The 19,066-nt window shown below is 36.8% G+C and overlaps 1 protein-coding gene and 1 long non-coding RNA gene across 2 annotated transcripts; both read left to right on the top strand.

The window, feature by feature from the left end:
* The first annotated feature begins 9,028 nt into the window (after positions 1 to 9,028).
* Positions 9,029 to 9,852, top strand: LOC148904640 (uncharacterized). Its single transcript, XR_016118780.1, has 3 exons — positions 9,029 to 9,193; positions 9,309 to 9,347; positions 9,751 to 9,852. It is a non-coding gene; the product is annotated as an uncharacterized LOC148904640 (long non-coding RNA).
* Positions 9,853 to 9,875: 23 nt separating this feature from the next.
* LOC148904639 (uncharacterized) lies at positions 9,876 to 15,807 on the top strand. The gene is made up of 4 exons (XM_089024454.1): positions 9,876 to 9,991; positions 10,086 to 10,148; positions 10,503 to 10,559; positions 10,780 to 15,807. Exons 2-4 carry the CDS (start codon positions 10,104 to 10,106, stop codon positions 15,805 to 15,807), a joined length of 5,130 nt encoding a protein of 1,709 aa, XP_088880580.1. The 5' UTR covers positions 9,876 to 9,991; positions 10,086 to 10,103.
* Positions 15,808 to 19,066: the final 3,259 nt, after the last annotated feature.

Below are 19,066 nucleotides of genomic sequence, written 5' to 3'. Positions count from 1 at the left end.
CCCACAGGAAAACACCACCACACCCCCCCAAACCAACCACAAAAAAAACTGTCCCCCCCCGTCTTTTATTCCCCCCGTCTCTTTCCTTGCTCTGCCCCCCGCAAACGCGCTTCTTTATGTATTTATTATTTTGTTTTAATTCAATTATATGAACGTTCACCCCAAATATTTGATCTCGCTCGTTTTTATCTACTACAGATATATTAAATCAATTGGTTTTGAGGGTTTTTTTGGCGTTTTAAAAAAGTTAAAATTGCCAATATGCATTCATTAGGTCTTTGTTATAATGAAATAAATGATATACTACAACATTTCTGCAACAATCTCGAGTAATCGAGTGTCTATTATAGATCAACTGAAACATAGATGAGTAGATCAACGATGACCTTCCAGTAAAAGGATTCCAAAGAATCACAGTCTGTCTCGTCATAGAAAATCTGGTATATAAACGTGAAGAGAAAACACGGAGGACAACTTCTAACGGTTCCAAAAATTATATTTAACGTTCTCGGCTCTTCTTCAGAAAAATAAGATATATACAGGATAAAAAGTAAAAACGTAAAGAATGAATAGCCAATAGATATATAATAGAATGATATATTTTTTTTTTTTTTTTTCTTAACTTGATAATTAAAGGTACTTTTCGGAATACAAGTAATAAGAATACTAGTTGTAAAGACAACTTTTCGCTGAAATGTTGTCGTTTTCCAATATATAGTATTAAATAAAACTATATTGTGTATTTCTTTTTAATTGTTCTTCATCATGATATATATATACTATGAAAATGATAGCTAAATAAATTATTTTGAGGCTATCATTTTCATAGTTAGCTGTATAGATGAATTGTACTATAGTTCTGTTTTTTCTAAGTATGATTTTTGACCATTATATATTTATATTTATATCCTGGTTAGATTTAATGTGGACGCATTGATCATATTACAGGTTTTAAAGGCGCGTTTTATAAATATAAATTATTATTATTTATACCATATAAAGTGCCCTCCTAACAGGTATGCCTGCTCGGACTCCTCAATTCGGGAGAGGTTTTCATGTTACTTTCTTAATGGTACCGAAACATAAGCTTTGAAAAGCATCATGAAAAGAAAACCTATGGTATTGGTGTGGTTATTAAATTGAATTCCATGTATTTCAAAGTAGTCAAAACAGCATTTCGAATGACCAATTATACTAACAGCCCATCAGTGAGGTGGTATCACAGGGTGGTCACCCTAGAGAATTTTTGTGTAGGGAAAGGGTAAGCAATTAGTCAAATCAACTGATTTTGATAAAATTTGCGAGTCCCAAAGGTGAACTGAATAACGGAGTGAATCTATCAAAATTCGGTCAAGTATGTATATGGTGCAAACAGAGAAGGGGTATTGACAGCCCTGATAAAAAATCATAAACTAAGGACAGTATAAATACCTTGAATTCTCTTATAATATTAATCACAAAGCTGCCAAGTAAGTTAGTAGCTCGGTTGTGGGGGGAGGGGATCAAGAGAAAAATCAGCTGCAAATGTTTCGAGCCTCCTTATTTTTTAGAAAATGTACTGTAGTTCCAGCAACTCATAACTACCGCCCCTACCCTTACAAAGGAGTTTTTTAAAATTTCCTCTGTGGGGGAGAGGGGGGCAAGCAGGGCTGTCAACCTCCGAGATATTCAAATCTGGAGAATTGGATAGGGAAGGATATGGACATCACAGTGTGTCAAAGCGTGCGAAAAGACGCCTTTCGTTCTTGTTTGGTCACATTTGATGTGATTGGTTTTTATTTCTGAACAATCAAGATAGTTAGCGCTTACATTACAATGGCTGCTGGCAAGAACAGCCATGAGGAACGTTTTGTTATTTTGGTAGCGATGTAAAATGACACAACAACAAAGATAATTGGAATTTTATGGTGTGGAAAACTTGAGTCTCACAAGAAAAAAATGGTTCAGCTTCGTGGGATTATCCGGGAGATTGAGACTCTAAACGGTAGGCCGGGAGATACTGCCAAAATCTGGAGACTCCCGGTTTATCCGGGGAGTTGACAGCCCTGGGCATACAAGGGGTATAGATAGTTTCTGGAACTATGGATAATTCCACGGATATTGAACAAACCAGAATACTTTATCAACAGATACTTAAATTTCTCTATAAAACTGGTGATGAGACCACCATCACCACACTCCCTCAACTTCTCTCTCTCTACTGAAAGATCAAAGGACCCCCCTCAGCCAGCCAAAGGGATTCTAGTACTGATGATATATAACACCAGCTTTTTTTGAAATAGCGGTATATCAGTAGTGTGTAGAGCTAAGGTTATTAAACGAGCATGGCGATGTCCAGATAGTAAAGGGTTTTTAGGTGGGAACAAAACTATGAGCAGATTTTGTCAATGTGTTATTCTACTGAGAGAGACATATATACCGAGATGCTCAGTTTTATACGAAACCACAGGTAGCCCAGCTATCAAAATGACTGTTCAAATCTATCAAACCTTGAACATTACTATCGTAAAACAATCTCTAATGTTTGCTGTCTTAAAGCTCAAAGATAAACCAAGGTTCAAACTTTACACAAAGTATTGAGGTAAAGCCCTTTCGAAATACTATCGTCTTGTTCAGAATTCATTTTTTCCATGATTTTGAACCTGGATTCAAACTATCTTTAGTTGCCATCATTCAACACGAATCCAATGAGTTTACTTTCGTTACCTTTGTACTCCTTGCTTTCCTTTAATTTCATATAGTTCCTTGACGAAAAGCTTCTGTGGGGCCCAAAAGGTCGAGTTGAGACCCCAGTAGTAAACGCGCAAATCAATGTCTGTCGCCATGTCGCCATGACAGGCGGTGCACCACAGGAAACCCATTATGGAAATTACGTGCCGATTGAAAATAGACCGTTTTCTCAAGGTTGCGTGCGCCATCGACCTTGACGGGCCACAAAACTGAAAAACACAAATTCAGTAAAATAGAGAAGCCAGTTTTATATTTACAGCTCTAAAGAGGAGAATAATCGATTTGATGAATTTTTATTGAAAAATCTAATAGAAATGTATGATAATTCTCATTATGAGGCTTCTGTTCTGGTATCGTGAAGGTCAAGTTCCTTATATATGGATGCGCACGCAACCTTGAGAAAAACGGCCTCTGCTGGAAAAATTATTCAATAAGACCAACGAAGTATGGTCGAAACGTAGAGAGAAAAGTAACATTTGCAGAGTATATTCCCAAAGAAATGAGTAAACGAGCGAACGACTCTACAAATTTTGCCCTATTTCAAAGTTCATCTGCTACCATCTGCTATGGAAACATCTTTTAAGGATTTTTAGCGGAGCTCCTGCGCGGGCCGAATACCCGCACGAGCGGAGCACCATACTTAAGAAAAAATGGTAAACCGTCGAGTTGATTTTCATGGCTTTGCTGACGTCAAGTGCGTACGTCCGTCCCGTCCGTCCGTCAAAGCAAAACTATTCACAAATGCGGCTCTCAAATGCCACAGAAAAAATCGCTAAAAAACTTTCATATAGTCAAAGATGGATCAAGAAGCGTTCTTTAAGAATTCATATATATATATATATATATATATATATATATATATATATATATATATATATATATATATATATTTTTTTTTTTTTTTTTTTTTTTTTTTTTTTTTTTGACAAGCATTTTTCTCGACGAATCGACAAATCAAAGACTTTCTCTATAATAATAATAATAATAATAATAATGATATAATAATGATATAATAATAATTTCTCTCAAAACGTTTAATATTAATTTCTATCCATAAGCTTAATTTATTTTAATGCTGGATGAAATATAAAAGAAAGAGCATATTACAACAAATATTCGTCCTTTATTTAGCTTTGTAAATCTTTAACAATTTGGTTGTTTTTAACCAACTATCGTATGTTTTTCGTTCAAGAAAAATGCAGCTTTGTCATGTTCGCCTCCTATCGCGGGGGAGGATGCCTATCTTTCCAGTTAGGAAGCGAGTTAGTAATCGAGTTAGGAATCGAATGGTATTTTATTACAGAATATTAAAAATATACATATTGATGCCCAAAAAAGTAATCGCAAGTAAAAACGTCGATGCATCAGTCGGGTAATTATTATGGGTGTTAAGCAACGTAAGACAGAGAGACGTGTTGACTGCCACTCGTTCGTTGACAAAAATGTTTGCTGGCTCAAACATAGTGTTGTCGGGTTTTCATACCCTAAAATTCATACCCTATTCAAAACAAGTCGGAAAAAGAATGGACCATCGAGAAAGATAAAAAACCTAATGGTTTTACTTATCAAAAAGCGTTTTATGTGTTTTTAATGTCCTCATTTGTTTACGATTTTGGTTCATCAAGCCAATGTAACGAGATGCTGGATTTTGAGCTTATTTTAAAACTTTTCAAATATGTTTTAGTTAGTTCTTCGAAAATAGTGTTTAAAGTAAATGTTCTGAGCCGGCATTTTTCTTCCAAAACCTGTCAAGATGGCCGTATTCAAAATTCATTATCTGGAAAACAAGCTCAGGATACCCAATTTTTCTTTTCATTTTTGAAATCAGCGTTAAATTCTTTATAAAATATCTTTCTAAGGAACATTTTGTAATGATTTCTTGATAAAGTAGCTAGTCACCTTAGGACAATCTTGGCTAGAATGTATACATTACCCTGTTTTAGATAACTTCTTATCATATTATTCAACCGCGCTGAAATTAGCAGCCAACTCGGCAGCCAACTCAAAAATGTCATATAATGCATCCTATGCAACTCAAATAAGATTATTCATCTGTACTAAGTTAATTTATGGAGTTTCGTTCTTTAATTGAGCTAAATAAATGAAACATATATATTTTAGTAGTCATTGAGTATCAAATCAGTATCATGAACATTGACATGCTTGATGATGTAAACTTAACTTAACCTAAACAGTTATCTTTACCATCGTGCATTGTAAAATATGAATTTAATGTATACTGTGCTTCTTTGTGTCATTTACCATGCTTTCCAATGAAAACATATTCTTATATCGACATTTTTTTAAGGAATGCGTTCAGTATATGGGACAAAGTAGATAATGCTCTCACCAGTCAAGTGTCGTTTTGTATTATTTAAAGAATATCAGTTTATAAATCAAAGTCTATTTTTTATTGATTGAATGATACTATTTAAAAGATCTATAAGAAATAAAACTGACTGTTTAAGTTTTTAAGTTAAAAATTAACGTTAACACGCACTTGATCTTTATCTTTTGCGTGAGGTAGCGCCGTTATTGACTCTTATAGCGCATTTAGTTTCAATTCTCATTCAAGTTCTTTCTACCATCGCTTTTCTTTTGATAATGAAGTTTGCTGATAAGAAATATTTTAAGGTAAGTAAACTTATTCATTGGCTGATTTGTAAAATTTGTAGTTAAATGATAGCACATTTAAGATCATCACGTTGTTTCAGGCCAAGCGTCATTTGCAAAAGCACTCAATAGACTATCTGAGACTTGGAACCATCTTTGGTTGGTTTTTCAATGAAAATGAAAAGCCATCGATATCCAAAAAAGATGGCTTTATTGTAAGATCGACTCAAGAATATTTCAGAAGGACTGAATGTTCAGCACGGGAAGTGAAAGCCGTCTACAACGCTTGGACAAAGGACATCGGCGGTGCTAGAAGCTACGCACTTAATTTTCAGGAAAAAAACAGTGTTCGTAGCGTTCTCTCAAGAAAAGGCGAGGTAGGTTCATATATTTGTCCAAAATTTATAAGTTTTTTTTATTGATTTGAATGGATTTTGATTTTGTTTTTGAAAATGGTTTCCGGCCAAACATGCCAGAGTTAAACTATAATCATGCCAATCAAGATTTTTACCAGCTATCAAGCAGTTTGGTATGCCGAGATAACAGAGCCAAAACAAACCGTCTGAACTGTTTAAATGATTAAACTAAATTTTTATTGTTACTTTAAACAAAAGTTTATGAAACTTTTTGGGGACAAAGTATGTTATATTTATGAGGACAGCTATATTCCAGCTCGGAAACTCAGAGCGTGGGCAAAGCTTGTATGTGTACTTAATGGTAGTGGCTATTAACAAATGCAACAAAAGCTGCGTTAACATACCACAATAAGCTAAAGAAACAGTTTATCAGTGAGTACCCTCGACATATAAAGCTACACATGTGCTATACTATACTATTATACTATTCATCTAAGCTACAGCCTAGGGTTACAATTCCTCAACGTTGACAGTTCAGGGAGTAGTATATCCCTTGGCGTATCATGACCTTTGTTTAAATTACGTTATCCGGTAATTCTTATCGTATCATTTTGGAAAGGTTTTAATTTGTTTTCAATTATGTTGTCAATCATTGTAAAACAAAAAATAAGAAATGTTTTTTGTTGTATTAAATAAATAGAAAAGTACCTGGGAATGTGCGCATGAATTGATAGAAGATAATCTAATGAACTAATGAATGACGACTAATAAATGAATCAAGTTATTATATAAATCGGACTGGATGCATTCAATGGGTGGATCGACACGTAAATGGATGAATGGTCGCATTAATTGAGTCGAATAAAATTTTGACGGAATTAAATAATAAATGAATACGCCTGCATTAATTTTGGGAAAGAAGAAAAAAGAAAATGAAGAAAATGCATGAATAATAATGATATTCATTGTTAATAAATCGTTTTTAATTAACAATAATAACTCAATAATTGGTCTGAAATAGGAAAGGAGAAAAAAATTAGATTAATTACAGTTTTCTTTTACAATTTCTAAAATTTGATAACACCAGCGTTAAGATGTACTAAAATATTCCCATTCATTCCCATTCATTGATAAACTGTGTAAACATAACCATCCTCTATCCAAATTCTGAAAATTTTCGTTTATAATTCACAAATCCGAGTAAAAAAATATTTCTGGCAATTTTAATGTCTAAATGAATACACAATATGAACAATAATGATGTTTATCACCTACAAGATTATCATTCAAAGAGTACAAAATTTCTTTTCTAAAGAAATCTTTTTATAAAGTCCTGACTCCACCGGCAGTTATGAGCAGAAATCGGTGAATTTGATGAATTTATGTAAGTATGAATGAAGGAGTAAATAGAATAATACAAGAAGAACCGAACTAAGAAGTAAACGGAAAAATGAATTTGCAAATGTCTAACAAATATAAAGAAGGACAAAAGGGGAATAAAATCCTGCAAGACGGAAATTGCCCATTACCCCACCCTTATCATTTTTCTAATGGTCCATATCCCTTAATAAAAGAACAAATGGATGAATACATACAAAAGTTGCTAAAGAATGGTTTGACGGACGCAAATAGAGTGAAATAACAAATGGCCGATTGTCATAAATAAGTGCACAAATGAAAAAATAAATAATTGAGTGTGAGTTGAAAAAGATGAATGAATAAATGAATGGATGGATGGGTAAATGTTATGGATGAGTGCGTGAATAAAACGATTAGTGAGTGAATGACATGAATTGAATGAATGAATGATATAATGAAGATATGCATGAATGAATAAATGAATGAATGTATGAATTGTTTAATGGACGCATTAAAGGGGAATGTTGTGAATGAATGCGTGAATGAATGGATGGCTAAATGGATCACATGACTGAATTTTAGGGGTGCAATGTATGGTAAAATAAAGATATGAATGGATGACCTGCAGGAAGAATGGACGGAGATATAGGTGGATTTGATTTGTGAACAAATAACAAAACGATAACAACTGACATATAATAAAATTGAGAACTGACATACGAAGGATCAACGGCCCTGGGGACGCCGGGGGTAATCGTGCGGGGATGCTCGTCGTATCTCTTAGGGGTAAAAATCAGCGATTTGGTCTCTTTTAGTGCCGTAAGTTGATATGATAAGCAATTCAGCACTTTTCTGGTATCTTTAGGGTGTTGAAAAAGGAACTAGCTCATCGCAATCATCGCATGTATACAAATCCAGTCATTAATTAATATTTAACAAAAGAATCTCTGGTGTATTTTTATAGAACAGTAGGAAACTCGTGGATAAATTGAATCACCGTAAAAAGCTTTGTGAAACTGACGTTTCGGATGTTAGTCCTTCGTCGGAGTAAGTGGAAAGAAAATATGAGAAGGGATGAATAAATTATAAATACTAAGATGGAAAATAAAGTGACCAATGAGAAATAAGCATATGAAAAAATAAAAATAACAAAAGGACCGAAAAAAACAATAAATGAGAAATGGAAAGTGAAGCATGACTAATTAAAAGTGAAGTGTTGATTCATCCCATGGGGACTGACAGTGCCAAGTGAGTGAATAAGCCGCATTTCTAACGTTTTGCGGGAATTATTACCGCCGTGCAATAAACTTAAACCAAAGACAATGATGTTACATTATGTTACATTATGTTAGATTTATTATGTTGTATTTTGATAGTATTGTTTTTGTTGTATCTCTTATTGGTTAAAAATTGCCAAGCCACGCCCTTTTGGAAAAAACGTCCAATATCTTTTAGGGTTATTTTGAAAAATTTCCGACGAGCATCCCCGTAAGTTTACCCCTGAGTCCCCCCCTCCTCCTCCCGGGTCAACGGCACAACCAAATGACTGAAAGAATGAACCGATTGAAGGGTTGGAAGATCTGTCATCAGATCTGTCAACCGGGAGGACGGGGTTCGAATTCCAGCCGGACAATCACTCAGGGTCTTAAAATGATCAAGGTGAGAATGTTCTAGCTTTGTAATTAGTTCGGTATATAACTGTGCATTGAGACGTTATTGAAATGGACTATATATAACACTGCATTACACTACAATAATAATTTAGCCTTTTAAACAACTATTTCGTCATTGATGATGTTTAAAGATTAAAGGATGATATCCTTTACTCTAATTAAAGGTTTTTTGAGTCTGACTTATAATAAAATTTTTCAAAACGTTTTCAAAAGTGATGAAGGTACTAGCCAGAACGTTTTGAAATATTCTATTGTATGTCCTAGTAAAAAATCTATCATATTTTATATAGTATTATATTATTTGGATTATATCTGGCACATGTTAGAGACAAATGAACTTAAATTTTTCAATTCAATCGGTAGAGTTTTGATGGCATTTATACTGAAAACAAGTACGAATGTCTGTCCAAAGGCCAAAAAGCTGAAAAAGAATCATTTGAAGCTGTCCAAGAGAAAAGCAACGTAAGTATGCTTAAGTTTCATATTACTTTTTAATTTGTTTCTTACAATAACCTTTCCTTTTCATTTAACATAGCGCACATGTTATGCTTATGTTCACTGCTGTTTTCCAATGTAGGTTTTTGAAAACAAACGAAATCTGAGGAGAAAACGAGAAGTAAGTCTACTTTTTTACATTACCAAGATATTTACCAAAATATGTGAAACAACTTACTAGAATGGAATCTTACGGAATACTTTTCTAGTGACGGTATTTCGATAATAGAGTGCTCACATTATATCCGTGAAGCAAATACTAGTTTTTAGCGCTAAATAGTGATAATTAAACAATAGCAAACAAAGGATTCTGTATGAAATAATACTAATTAGTACTATTTAATGTTCACGGTTTTAGTGCGTGCACTCTAAACAAAAGACGTCGATAACCCAGAGCAAATGACTTATTTGGTAAAGGTTTACACGATGGAAATTTATATGAAATGTCTAGAATAACTAAAACTCAAAGTTCACTTCAAGAACTCAATATCGTTTAAAATTTCGTTTTCGTTTTAAATTTTTAGAAATCAGTTAAACTGAAAGATTTTGTGGTCACTCCACTCTTGTTTCCTAAAAGAAAACCCAAATCAAGCGTCGTACAGAGTTTAGCAGATACGTTTTCCAAGGTAGGATACTTATTTACCAAAAATCGTACGTCCTGCTCTAAATAATCAAGACTAAAGATTTTGTTCAAAATAGGAGAAGAAGAATATTGTGGCAGAACAAAAAAAGACACAAGAAGACACCACAGCTCCATTAGCAGAGGTAACTTGCATCAACCTTACTGTGCATCTCGTTTGAAATAGACAGAGCCGCTGCATAAACAAACAAATATATTGTTTTTCTTTGCCCATTGCAGCCAACAAATGATGTTGAAATGGACAGTTGTGGTGAAAAACTCAAACCAACGATAGTGCTTGAGGTAGGAAAAAAATCATTAATTACAAAGGTATGCCTGCCGTCTATAATAATGAACTGACATATTTGCTGAACGACAGAATGATGGCGTCGATTGAGTGGTGAGCGAGTGTACAGTGGTAGCATATGTTATGATCACTTATTATTCTGAACTAGTGACTGTTATACGGACGATGCACTGACCCATCTTACCATTTTTTTTGGTGACAGACAGTTAACCATAGTGGTTAACTAGTGGTTAACAGAATGCTTGTTTTTGTCATGTTTCTGACCTAAACGTTTTTTATTATAACGGAAAACCCCTTTTCTCTTTGTGCAAGTTTTTCACTAATATAAAATTCCCCTTTACGTATTTTAGCCAAATAATGATGACGCAAATGGGCTTGATGTTCCATGTGAAGAAGTCACACTAAAGGTATGTCATATTACTTGTTCTAATAGATGTAAATGACAGTTAATATACTCCAAAGCATTTGATTGCTTACGCGTGCACAATATTTCGAATATTTGTGAAATATTTGTTGTTAAAAGGCCGTGAAAGTGCAAAAACACAACACATTAGCGGTAGTTAATTTTTAAAGGTACCCTTTCTTTAGACCACGTTTCTGATAATAACTTTTTATTTTCTTATGAAGGACGACATCACAGTAGAGACTGTTTCAAGACTTACTCGTTCTATTGCTACAACAGACAGGGTGTTTTTCACTGCATCGGTACCCAATAACTCCACATCCGTTATGGAATCATTTGATTGGGATAAGATCAAACCATCTCGTTCTCGCCGAACGCATCTGGCTAAAGGATGGACTGATGTCGTTTACAAATATCTGAACAAACTCAACCCGTACTGCCCTTTTGTATTTAAAGGGCACAAAGCTAAGCGATTTTCTAGTCGACAGAGCACTGCCAGTTATTCATTTATTGCAAGTGGCCGCTGTGCTTTCAAAACCTGCCCTCTCCAATTTAAAGTTTTCATGTTATGCAGTGAAGAGAGGCAACGTATTTTGCATATTGCTTTTAACGGCGATGTGAAGCACGACCTGAGCATTAGAAAGGCTCGTCCCATCACCGGCGAAACAAGGCAAGAAATGGTTCAACATTTTAAAAAAACATCTGAAAAACCCTCCACTGCTCACAATGAAAAAGTAGACAACATTGAGAGTTCGTCATTTAGTGCTGGTAATTGGTCAGGTGCAGGTACAAGTGTCAATGTTGTTCAGCAAATTGCTAGTGAAGCTAGGCGTTCGTTGAGACTGAACGACAATGCCATTGTGTCATTGGACTCAATGCGCAAAGCATTCATGAACGAAGAAGGATTTTCTTCGCTTAAAATAAAGGGATATGTGCAATATATAGCTGCCTCTCCACTTGTCGTTCATCTTTGGACCGAAGGACAGATTCGCCTTTGGCACGACACCTGCCGCAACATGGTGGCATTTCTTGACGCTACAGGTACCATCATATCCAATTGGGATGACAATCGAGTTTTGTACTACACGTTGGTCGTTCCCAGCCCTGTTGCCGGAAAACCACCTTTACCAGTTGCAGAATTGATAACGAGCCGTCACAACGTGCCCACTATTCAACACTTCTTGCAATCCTTTAGGTACGCTGAGGGGCTTTTGTTTGGTCACAACAATATTCGAACGCCAATGCAAATAGTCAGTGATCAGGGAAAAGCCATACTACTAGCATGCCTCCAGGAATTTAATAAAGAAACTGTGCTATCGTACCTCGAGCGAGCTTGGCGAATAGTTCACGGCAAAGGAAGTGAGAAGGATTTTACCTTAATGACACCTCATATCTGTTGTAGCCATTTGATGCACAACGCAAGTACCATCTGCAAAAAACTATGTAAAACTAACAGCAAACATTGGTATTCTTTCTTGCTGTACTCAATATCTCTTCTTGTTAATGCCTGTACATTTGACGAGTTCCAACAAATTCTTGAAGACATATCCCTTCTCTTTCTGACCTCCCACAACTGTCCCCAAGTTCAAAAAGCATATACACGAATTCAACAAAAAATTGAGAAATTAAACAAAGAGGAACCTCAGATAGAACACAAATGCACAGACGACTGTGCTAACATGGACGAGTCTTTTACAAAACCTGATGCTAAAGGTCCATTTGCAAAGAAGCTGTTTGAGATAACTCACAGCATGGAAGAACGTTCCAGTACGCTTGTCATGGGAAAAGACGAAAACCGATGCTATTCACCAGAGTTCATGGAATACTTAAAGCGTCTTCTCCCAATTGCACCTTTGTGGAGTAATTTTTTCCTCTGTAAAATTTCAAAATCAAGATTCCAATCTAAAAAAAATTCAAAAGAAGTAACAACCCAAGGTACGATCGAGAACTACATGAAGTTAATGAAAACAGACGACTTCAATGGAAAACACCATCTCCGCGTCGATGAATTTGTGTCTCTTCAAAAAACGTTTATTCAAGCTAGGTGCCGTTTATATGGCGACACAATACAAAAACGGGCTGTCATGCAATTGAAGCGAAAAAGAAAAGAAATGTGCTGTGATGATCTCGATCTCTATTCTGGATCAACCGAGCAATGGAACGAAAAGGTCAAACGATCGTCATCTCCAGATAAGCGCCGTGGACAGTTCCAGCAGCCACCTTCCAACGCAATGCCAAAAACCCCAGTCAACTCAAAAGTAAATTTAACCAAGAACACTTCTAGAAATTCAAACAAGTCAACGACAACAACTATGAAACCAATAAAAAAACAATCTTCAGCGTACTCAAATTATTTGACCAAGAATTTTAAATCATTTTCAAACAAAGGTAAAGATCTCCCAGCAGTCTCTAAAATAGCTTCTAAAAAGTGGAAGCGACTCACTGCCGAGGAAAAAGATAGCTATGATATGAATGACATAACTACTGGTTCTCTCGAATCCAGAATGCCAAAAGGTAAAAGAACGCCACCATCTACCAGCCCAAGTTGTCCTATTTTTTCGATAGGAATGAAAAACAAACACAACAACTGTTGGTTGAACGCTTTGTTGCAATCTTTCTCAGTTACCACTTTAGGTGATATTACAACAGAGGACGCAAAACCACTATTTCCAATGATGTTCAATTACCTTGCCATGATTTTTACAAGACTTAAGGAAAGTGCAGATTATACAAGGCCATTGAATCCCACTGATTTACTCAAGCAATTACACAAAAAGGGTCTGAAGATTGGTAAGCAACACGATGTTCATGAAGCTTTCTCCAAAATTATGGAAATCTGCTCTTTCGACCTTGGTGGAACACCCATTCCTTTTTTTCCTACGTTTTGGGGCGCAGTGCAATACAAGAATTCCTGTTGCACTTGTGGAAATTCAAGAGAGAGTGAAGAGGATTCATTTCATTCACTTGCTGTGGAGCTCCCCAGAAACGGAATGACATCTTCAGTAAAGGACTGCCTCTTTGAATATTTCAAGGAAGAAGTTCTTATCGATGACAACAAATTAGAATGTGGGACTTGTCGTCAAAAGACTTGTCAAACACGACAGGGTTTTTTAAAAACCTGCCCCCAGAACTTTGTCTGTGTACTAAAACGTAATGATGTCACCGCAAATACTAAAGATCATTCTCCATTGACATTGGACATCACAATCGATGTATCACAGTTGAAGCACGAGGGCTCTCCACCCACTGAATACATATTAGCAGCTGTAATACTCCACAAAGGACAGGCGTTGAGTTCAGGTCATTATGTTGCCCTACAAATTTTCCCTGACAATGATACTGTAGTACTTTTTGATGACGAAAAGGTCGAACATAAAAACCTTGCATACTTGTCTAAAAGAATAGTCACAAGAGAAGTATACATGCTGTTTTATGTTAGAGTTGATGGAGAAAAAGATAAAAACACTGTACACTCAGCGGAGATCGAGGACGCGAGCAAGTATACCGATTTCAAAAGTGAATTCTCTCACAATAAAAGTGGTTTCGACAGTGTAAACAACATACAAAGCGAAGACGGAGCGCAAAACGACAACAAACACAAGATTGAAGTTCACGATACAAGTATTGACGACGCACGTACAGCTGAAAATGAAAAACAGCAAGAACACAAATATATTTCACCCTATGACGCACTGGATATTACCAAAAAAAATAAAATCGTTGGGACAGTGAAATCGCTTAAAATATACGGACGGGATTTGAAAACCTTAGAACATCCTCCTTTAAATAACACATATGTATTACCGGACAACCCTGGAGAACTCAATGACACTATTATCTTGGCATACCTATATTTGATCAAACAAGCGTTGCTTTTGGAAAATAAAGAATGTGTTGTTTATGATACCAATTTTTTTTCGCAGCTTAGGTCAGTTTTTTCCCATTCTCCAACAAGTCCAAAGACAACGCAAGACCTCTTAAATCTCTGTCATTCACACTTTAAGAAAGTCGACCTGACAAGCGTTGATCACATCGTGTTCCCTATACACAGATCCATCCGTTATAGACATTGGGCTATTGCAGCTGTGGATGTCAATGTCAAAAAGATCACACTGTACGATCCTTTGCATAATGGCGATTTTCAAGAATGTCTGCTGGAAGCTAAAATGATTAAATGTTATCTATCTGCGATTGCAATAGTAAGGGGATATTGTAATTTTTTTGACGATTTGAATATTTCAATGGATAATCACCACCCAAAGCAAGACGATGCCGTTAGCTGTGGTGTTTTTTGTTTAAAATTTGTTCGAAACAAAATTCTTGGATCATCCTTTGAAGCCGTTCATCGAGCATCAATCATGGATGATATTTTACAAGGCGGTATTAAACATGACCGTAACTTTTGCGAAAAACTGACAATTGACATTGACTTACCCAAACGAAAACAGTGCGAACGTGGCTCTAAATGTACTCTCCGCTTTATTGCAAAAGATGATGCTTTTCTAAGGTACACTTGGAAGAAGGAAACGTCAGAAGGAGAGATCATCACACTTGAAGAAACCAGCAATAAGCTAGTCTTTACTGTTGATCAAAGCAGCGATGGATCATACTTTTGCGAAGTGGAAAGTAGCTTTGGAGACATCATTTGTACAAACACCTGCATCATAACGTCAACAACCTACTCAACCTCTATTGCGTACAGAATATCAGCAGTTGTCCGTGAGTGGAAATTTTCCCGAATCCAAATAAAAGAGGTAGAACAAACAATCCAAAACATCATCCCGTTTGCATTAGAGATTATAAACACACCGACTTCTAAAGAATCACCGGACAAATGCCAGCAAAGGCATCTTATATACCTAAAATCATCGCACAAAGAACGGCTTGAAACAAATTACACATTTCCAGGAATAACCTACTTCGAGGAAAACACTTTGGATGACTTGCTGCAAGAATTAGCCAAACGTCTGCAAACTTCAAACATAAGATACAACTTTTGCACTCCGCAATACATATCAAAAGTACTTTTTCCTGAAATCATCATTAAACTTATCACCGATAGAGAAAACTGCACTTACGAGGAAACTTCAGCTATAGCGTACGACCAAACCCCTGAAACTAAACGGGAACTGCACACCTCTACCATCGACATTAACATAATTAAATCTAATGAAACCATTTACCCAGCAACAACACAAAAGCAATCAAGAAGAAAAGGAAAACCAAGAAAAGTTATTAAACAGGCAAAATAAACCCATACACAAAAAACGTGACCGCCACAGCTTTCTTTGCAGAAAAGAGATAAGTGGCTATTAGTCCATCTACAAAGCTCGATTGTCACTGTTAACATGACTACTAGTCCATCTACAAAGCTCGATAGTCACAGAAACCATGGTTACTACTCCATCTACAAAGCTCGATAGTCACAGTAAAGGTGTCTGCTAGTCCATCTACAAAGCTCGATTGTCATAGTAACGATGGATGCTAGTCCATCTACAAAGCTCGATTGTCACTGTTACCATGGCTGCTAGTCCATCTACAAAGCTCGATAGTCACAGTTACGATAGCCGTTTGTCCATCTACAAAGCTCGATTGTCACAGTAACGATAGCCGTTTGTCCATCTACAAAGCTCGATAGTCACAGTAACCATGGTTACTACTCCATCTACAAAGCTCGATAGTCACAGTAAAGGTGTCTGCTAGTCCATCTACAAAGCTCGATTGTCATAGTAACGATGGCTGCTAGTCCATCTACAAAGCTCGATTGTCACTGTTACCATGGCTGCTAGTCCATCTACAAAGCTCGATAGTCACAGTAAAGGTGTCTGCTACTCCATCTACAAAGCTCGATAGTCACAGTAAAGGTTTCTGCTAGTCCATCTACAAAGCTCGATAGTCACAGTAACGATGGCTGCTAGTCCATCTACAAAGCTCGATTGTCACTATTAACATGGCTGCTAGTCCATCTACAAAGCTCGATAGTCACAGTAACCATGGTTACTACTCCATCTACAAAGCTCGATAGTCATAGTAACGATGGATGCTAGTCCATCTACAAAGCTCGATAGTCACAGTAACGATAGCCGTTTGTCCATCTACAAAGCTCGATAGTCACAGTAACGATAGCCGTTTGTCCATCTACAAAGCTCGATTGTCACTGCTACCATGGCTGCTAGTCCATCTACAAAGCTCGATAGTCACAGTAACGATAGCCGTTTGTCCATCTACAAAGCTCGATTGTCACAGTAACGATAGCCGTTTGTCCATCTACAAAGCTCGATTGTCACTGTTACCATGGCTGCTAGTCCATCGACAAAGCTCGATAGTCACAGTAACGATAGCCGTTTGTCCATCTACAAAGCTCGATTGTCACAGTAACGATAGCCGTTTGTCCATCTACAAAGCTCGATTGTCACAGTAACGATAGCCGTTTGTCCATCTACAAAGCTCGATAGTCACAGTAACCATGGTTACTACTCCATCTACAAGGCTCGATAGTCACAGTAAAGGTGTCTGCTAGTCCATCTACAAAGCTCGATTATCACAGTAAAGGTGTCTGCTAGTCCATCTACAAAGCTCGATAGTCACAGTAACGATGGCCGTTTGTCCATCTACAAAGCTCGATAGTCAAAGTTAAAATGGCTGCTAGTCCATCTAAAAAGCTCGATTATCACAGTAACTATGGTTACTACTCCATCTACAAAGCTCGATAGTCACAGTAAAGGTGTCTGCTAGTCCATCTACAAAGCTCGATTGTCATAGTAACGATGGATGCTAGTCCATCTACAAAGCTCGATTGTCACTGTTACCATGGTTACTACTCCATCTACAAAGCTCGATTGTCACAGTAAAGGTGTCTGCTAGTCCATCTACAAAGCTCGATTGTCATAGTAACGATGGCTGCTAGTCCATCTACAAAGCTCGATTGTCACTGTTACCATGGCTGCTAGCCCATCTACAAAGCTCGATAGTCACAGTAAAGGTGTCTGCTAGTCCATCTACAAAGCTCGATTGTCACTGTTACAGTGGCTGCTAGTCCATCTACAAAGCTCGATAGTCACAGTAAAGTAGTATAGGGAATGGGGGTTCCAGCGCAATCTCAACACGGGCAAGACCCGTGTCAAAAATCCACCTACGGACGACCCCCACTCCAAGTGTGGTTGAGGGCAACAGCGCAAATATGTTAGTCTATATATGGAGTGCGAAGAATGTAAAGAGTTTGTTTATGATTTCTGTGTAAAGTGCTTGAAACCCAAGTTTGTACCTACTAAACCAAATAAGTATATTTGTTGTGACAAGAAAATGCAAATAGAAGACGACACGTCAGCACAGTGTTACGAATGTGGTAAGAATATTCGTAATGCCGTACCAAATGCTACCAAAGAGCAGTATTACGCTAATGGAGGCCGTAAGAAGACCCCATACAAAAGAATAAAATACTTCAGAGACTGGATGAGTCACATTCAAGGTCATCGGCCGGTATATTTAGACAACGAAGTAAAGAAGAAAATCATAGACCATTTAGAAGAGCCAACCCCGCAAAGTCTACGGAAAACGCTGAAAAAATTAAAACTAGGGAAATATTACAAAGCTATTCCCTATCTTTTGTCTGAAATTACCGGTACGTCTATTCCCGAGGTTTCTGATATGAGCAGAGCCGAGTGGATGTTTTGTCGGCTGGATAAGGATATTCCTTATTACCCTAACGTAATCTACGAAATATTTTATGAAATAGACCCCAGCCACCCCCTGTTAGGATGGATTCCGAGGCGGCAATAACATATTACGCGTAATTCGTACGATGAATTTATATTACGCGTAATAATTTGCCAAATAAGGTTATGCAAATAATTTATATTACGCGTAATAATTCGCTAAATGATTCATATTACGCGTAATAATTCGCCAAATAATTCGTATTACGCGTAATAATTCGCCAAATAATTCATATTACGCGTAATAATTCACTGAATTTATATTACGCGTAATTTCTAGACTGACGTTCAATATGTAAATAGAATCCCGTCACGCTCTTTTCGAAGCAGATGTTTACTGAGCAAGCTTTCTTTGAAGCTCTTCTTTTGCCTCCTGGTAGATCTTTTTGCGAGATTCCTCGGAAAGATCTTTTACGACTGTTTTTTTATTCCTTATGTCCGACTTTAATTTCTCGTACTTTTCCTCTTCGGCTAAAATAAGCGAGAATTCTACGTCGTCTATCTTTCTGTCACGCAAAGCCTTTGAGACAAGGTCAGTGATCGTATTTACTTTAGCCCTTGACAGAGCTATTGTCGTGTCGTGTTTTGATATTTTGCTTGACAACTGTTTCATAATGCCCGTAGCAACAGCTGAAATAATACCACAGGCTGCCCCAACGCCAGCCAAAGGAACTCCAACGATTATTCCCGGTCCAGTAAGCGAAGTAGCAACGCCAGAGCCCGTTAACACAACAGATATGGATCCTGAAGTTATCGCAATCTTATGTAGCGTACTCCGGGCTCTAACGTACTTTTT

Source organism: Actinia tenebrosa, unplaced genomic scaffold (assembly GCF_029948245.1).
Source record: "Actinia tenebrosa isolate PJP-AT-01 unplaced genomic scaffold, QUT_ActTen_1.0 PGA_scaffold9__36_contigs__length_13948895, whole genome shotgun sequence".
In the NCBI taxonomy this organism is placed as follows: Eukaryota; Metazoa; Cnidaria; class Anthozoa; order Actiniaria; family Actiniidae; genus Actinia; species Actinia tenebrosa.
The sequence above is the reverse complement of the archived record's forward strand: the minus strand, read 5'-3'. Positions and strand labels throughout refer to the sequence as shown.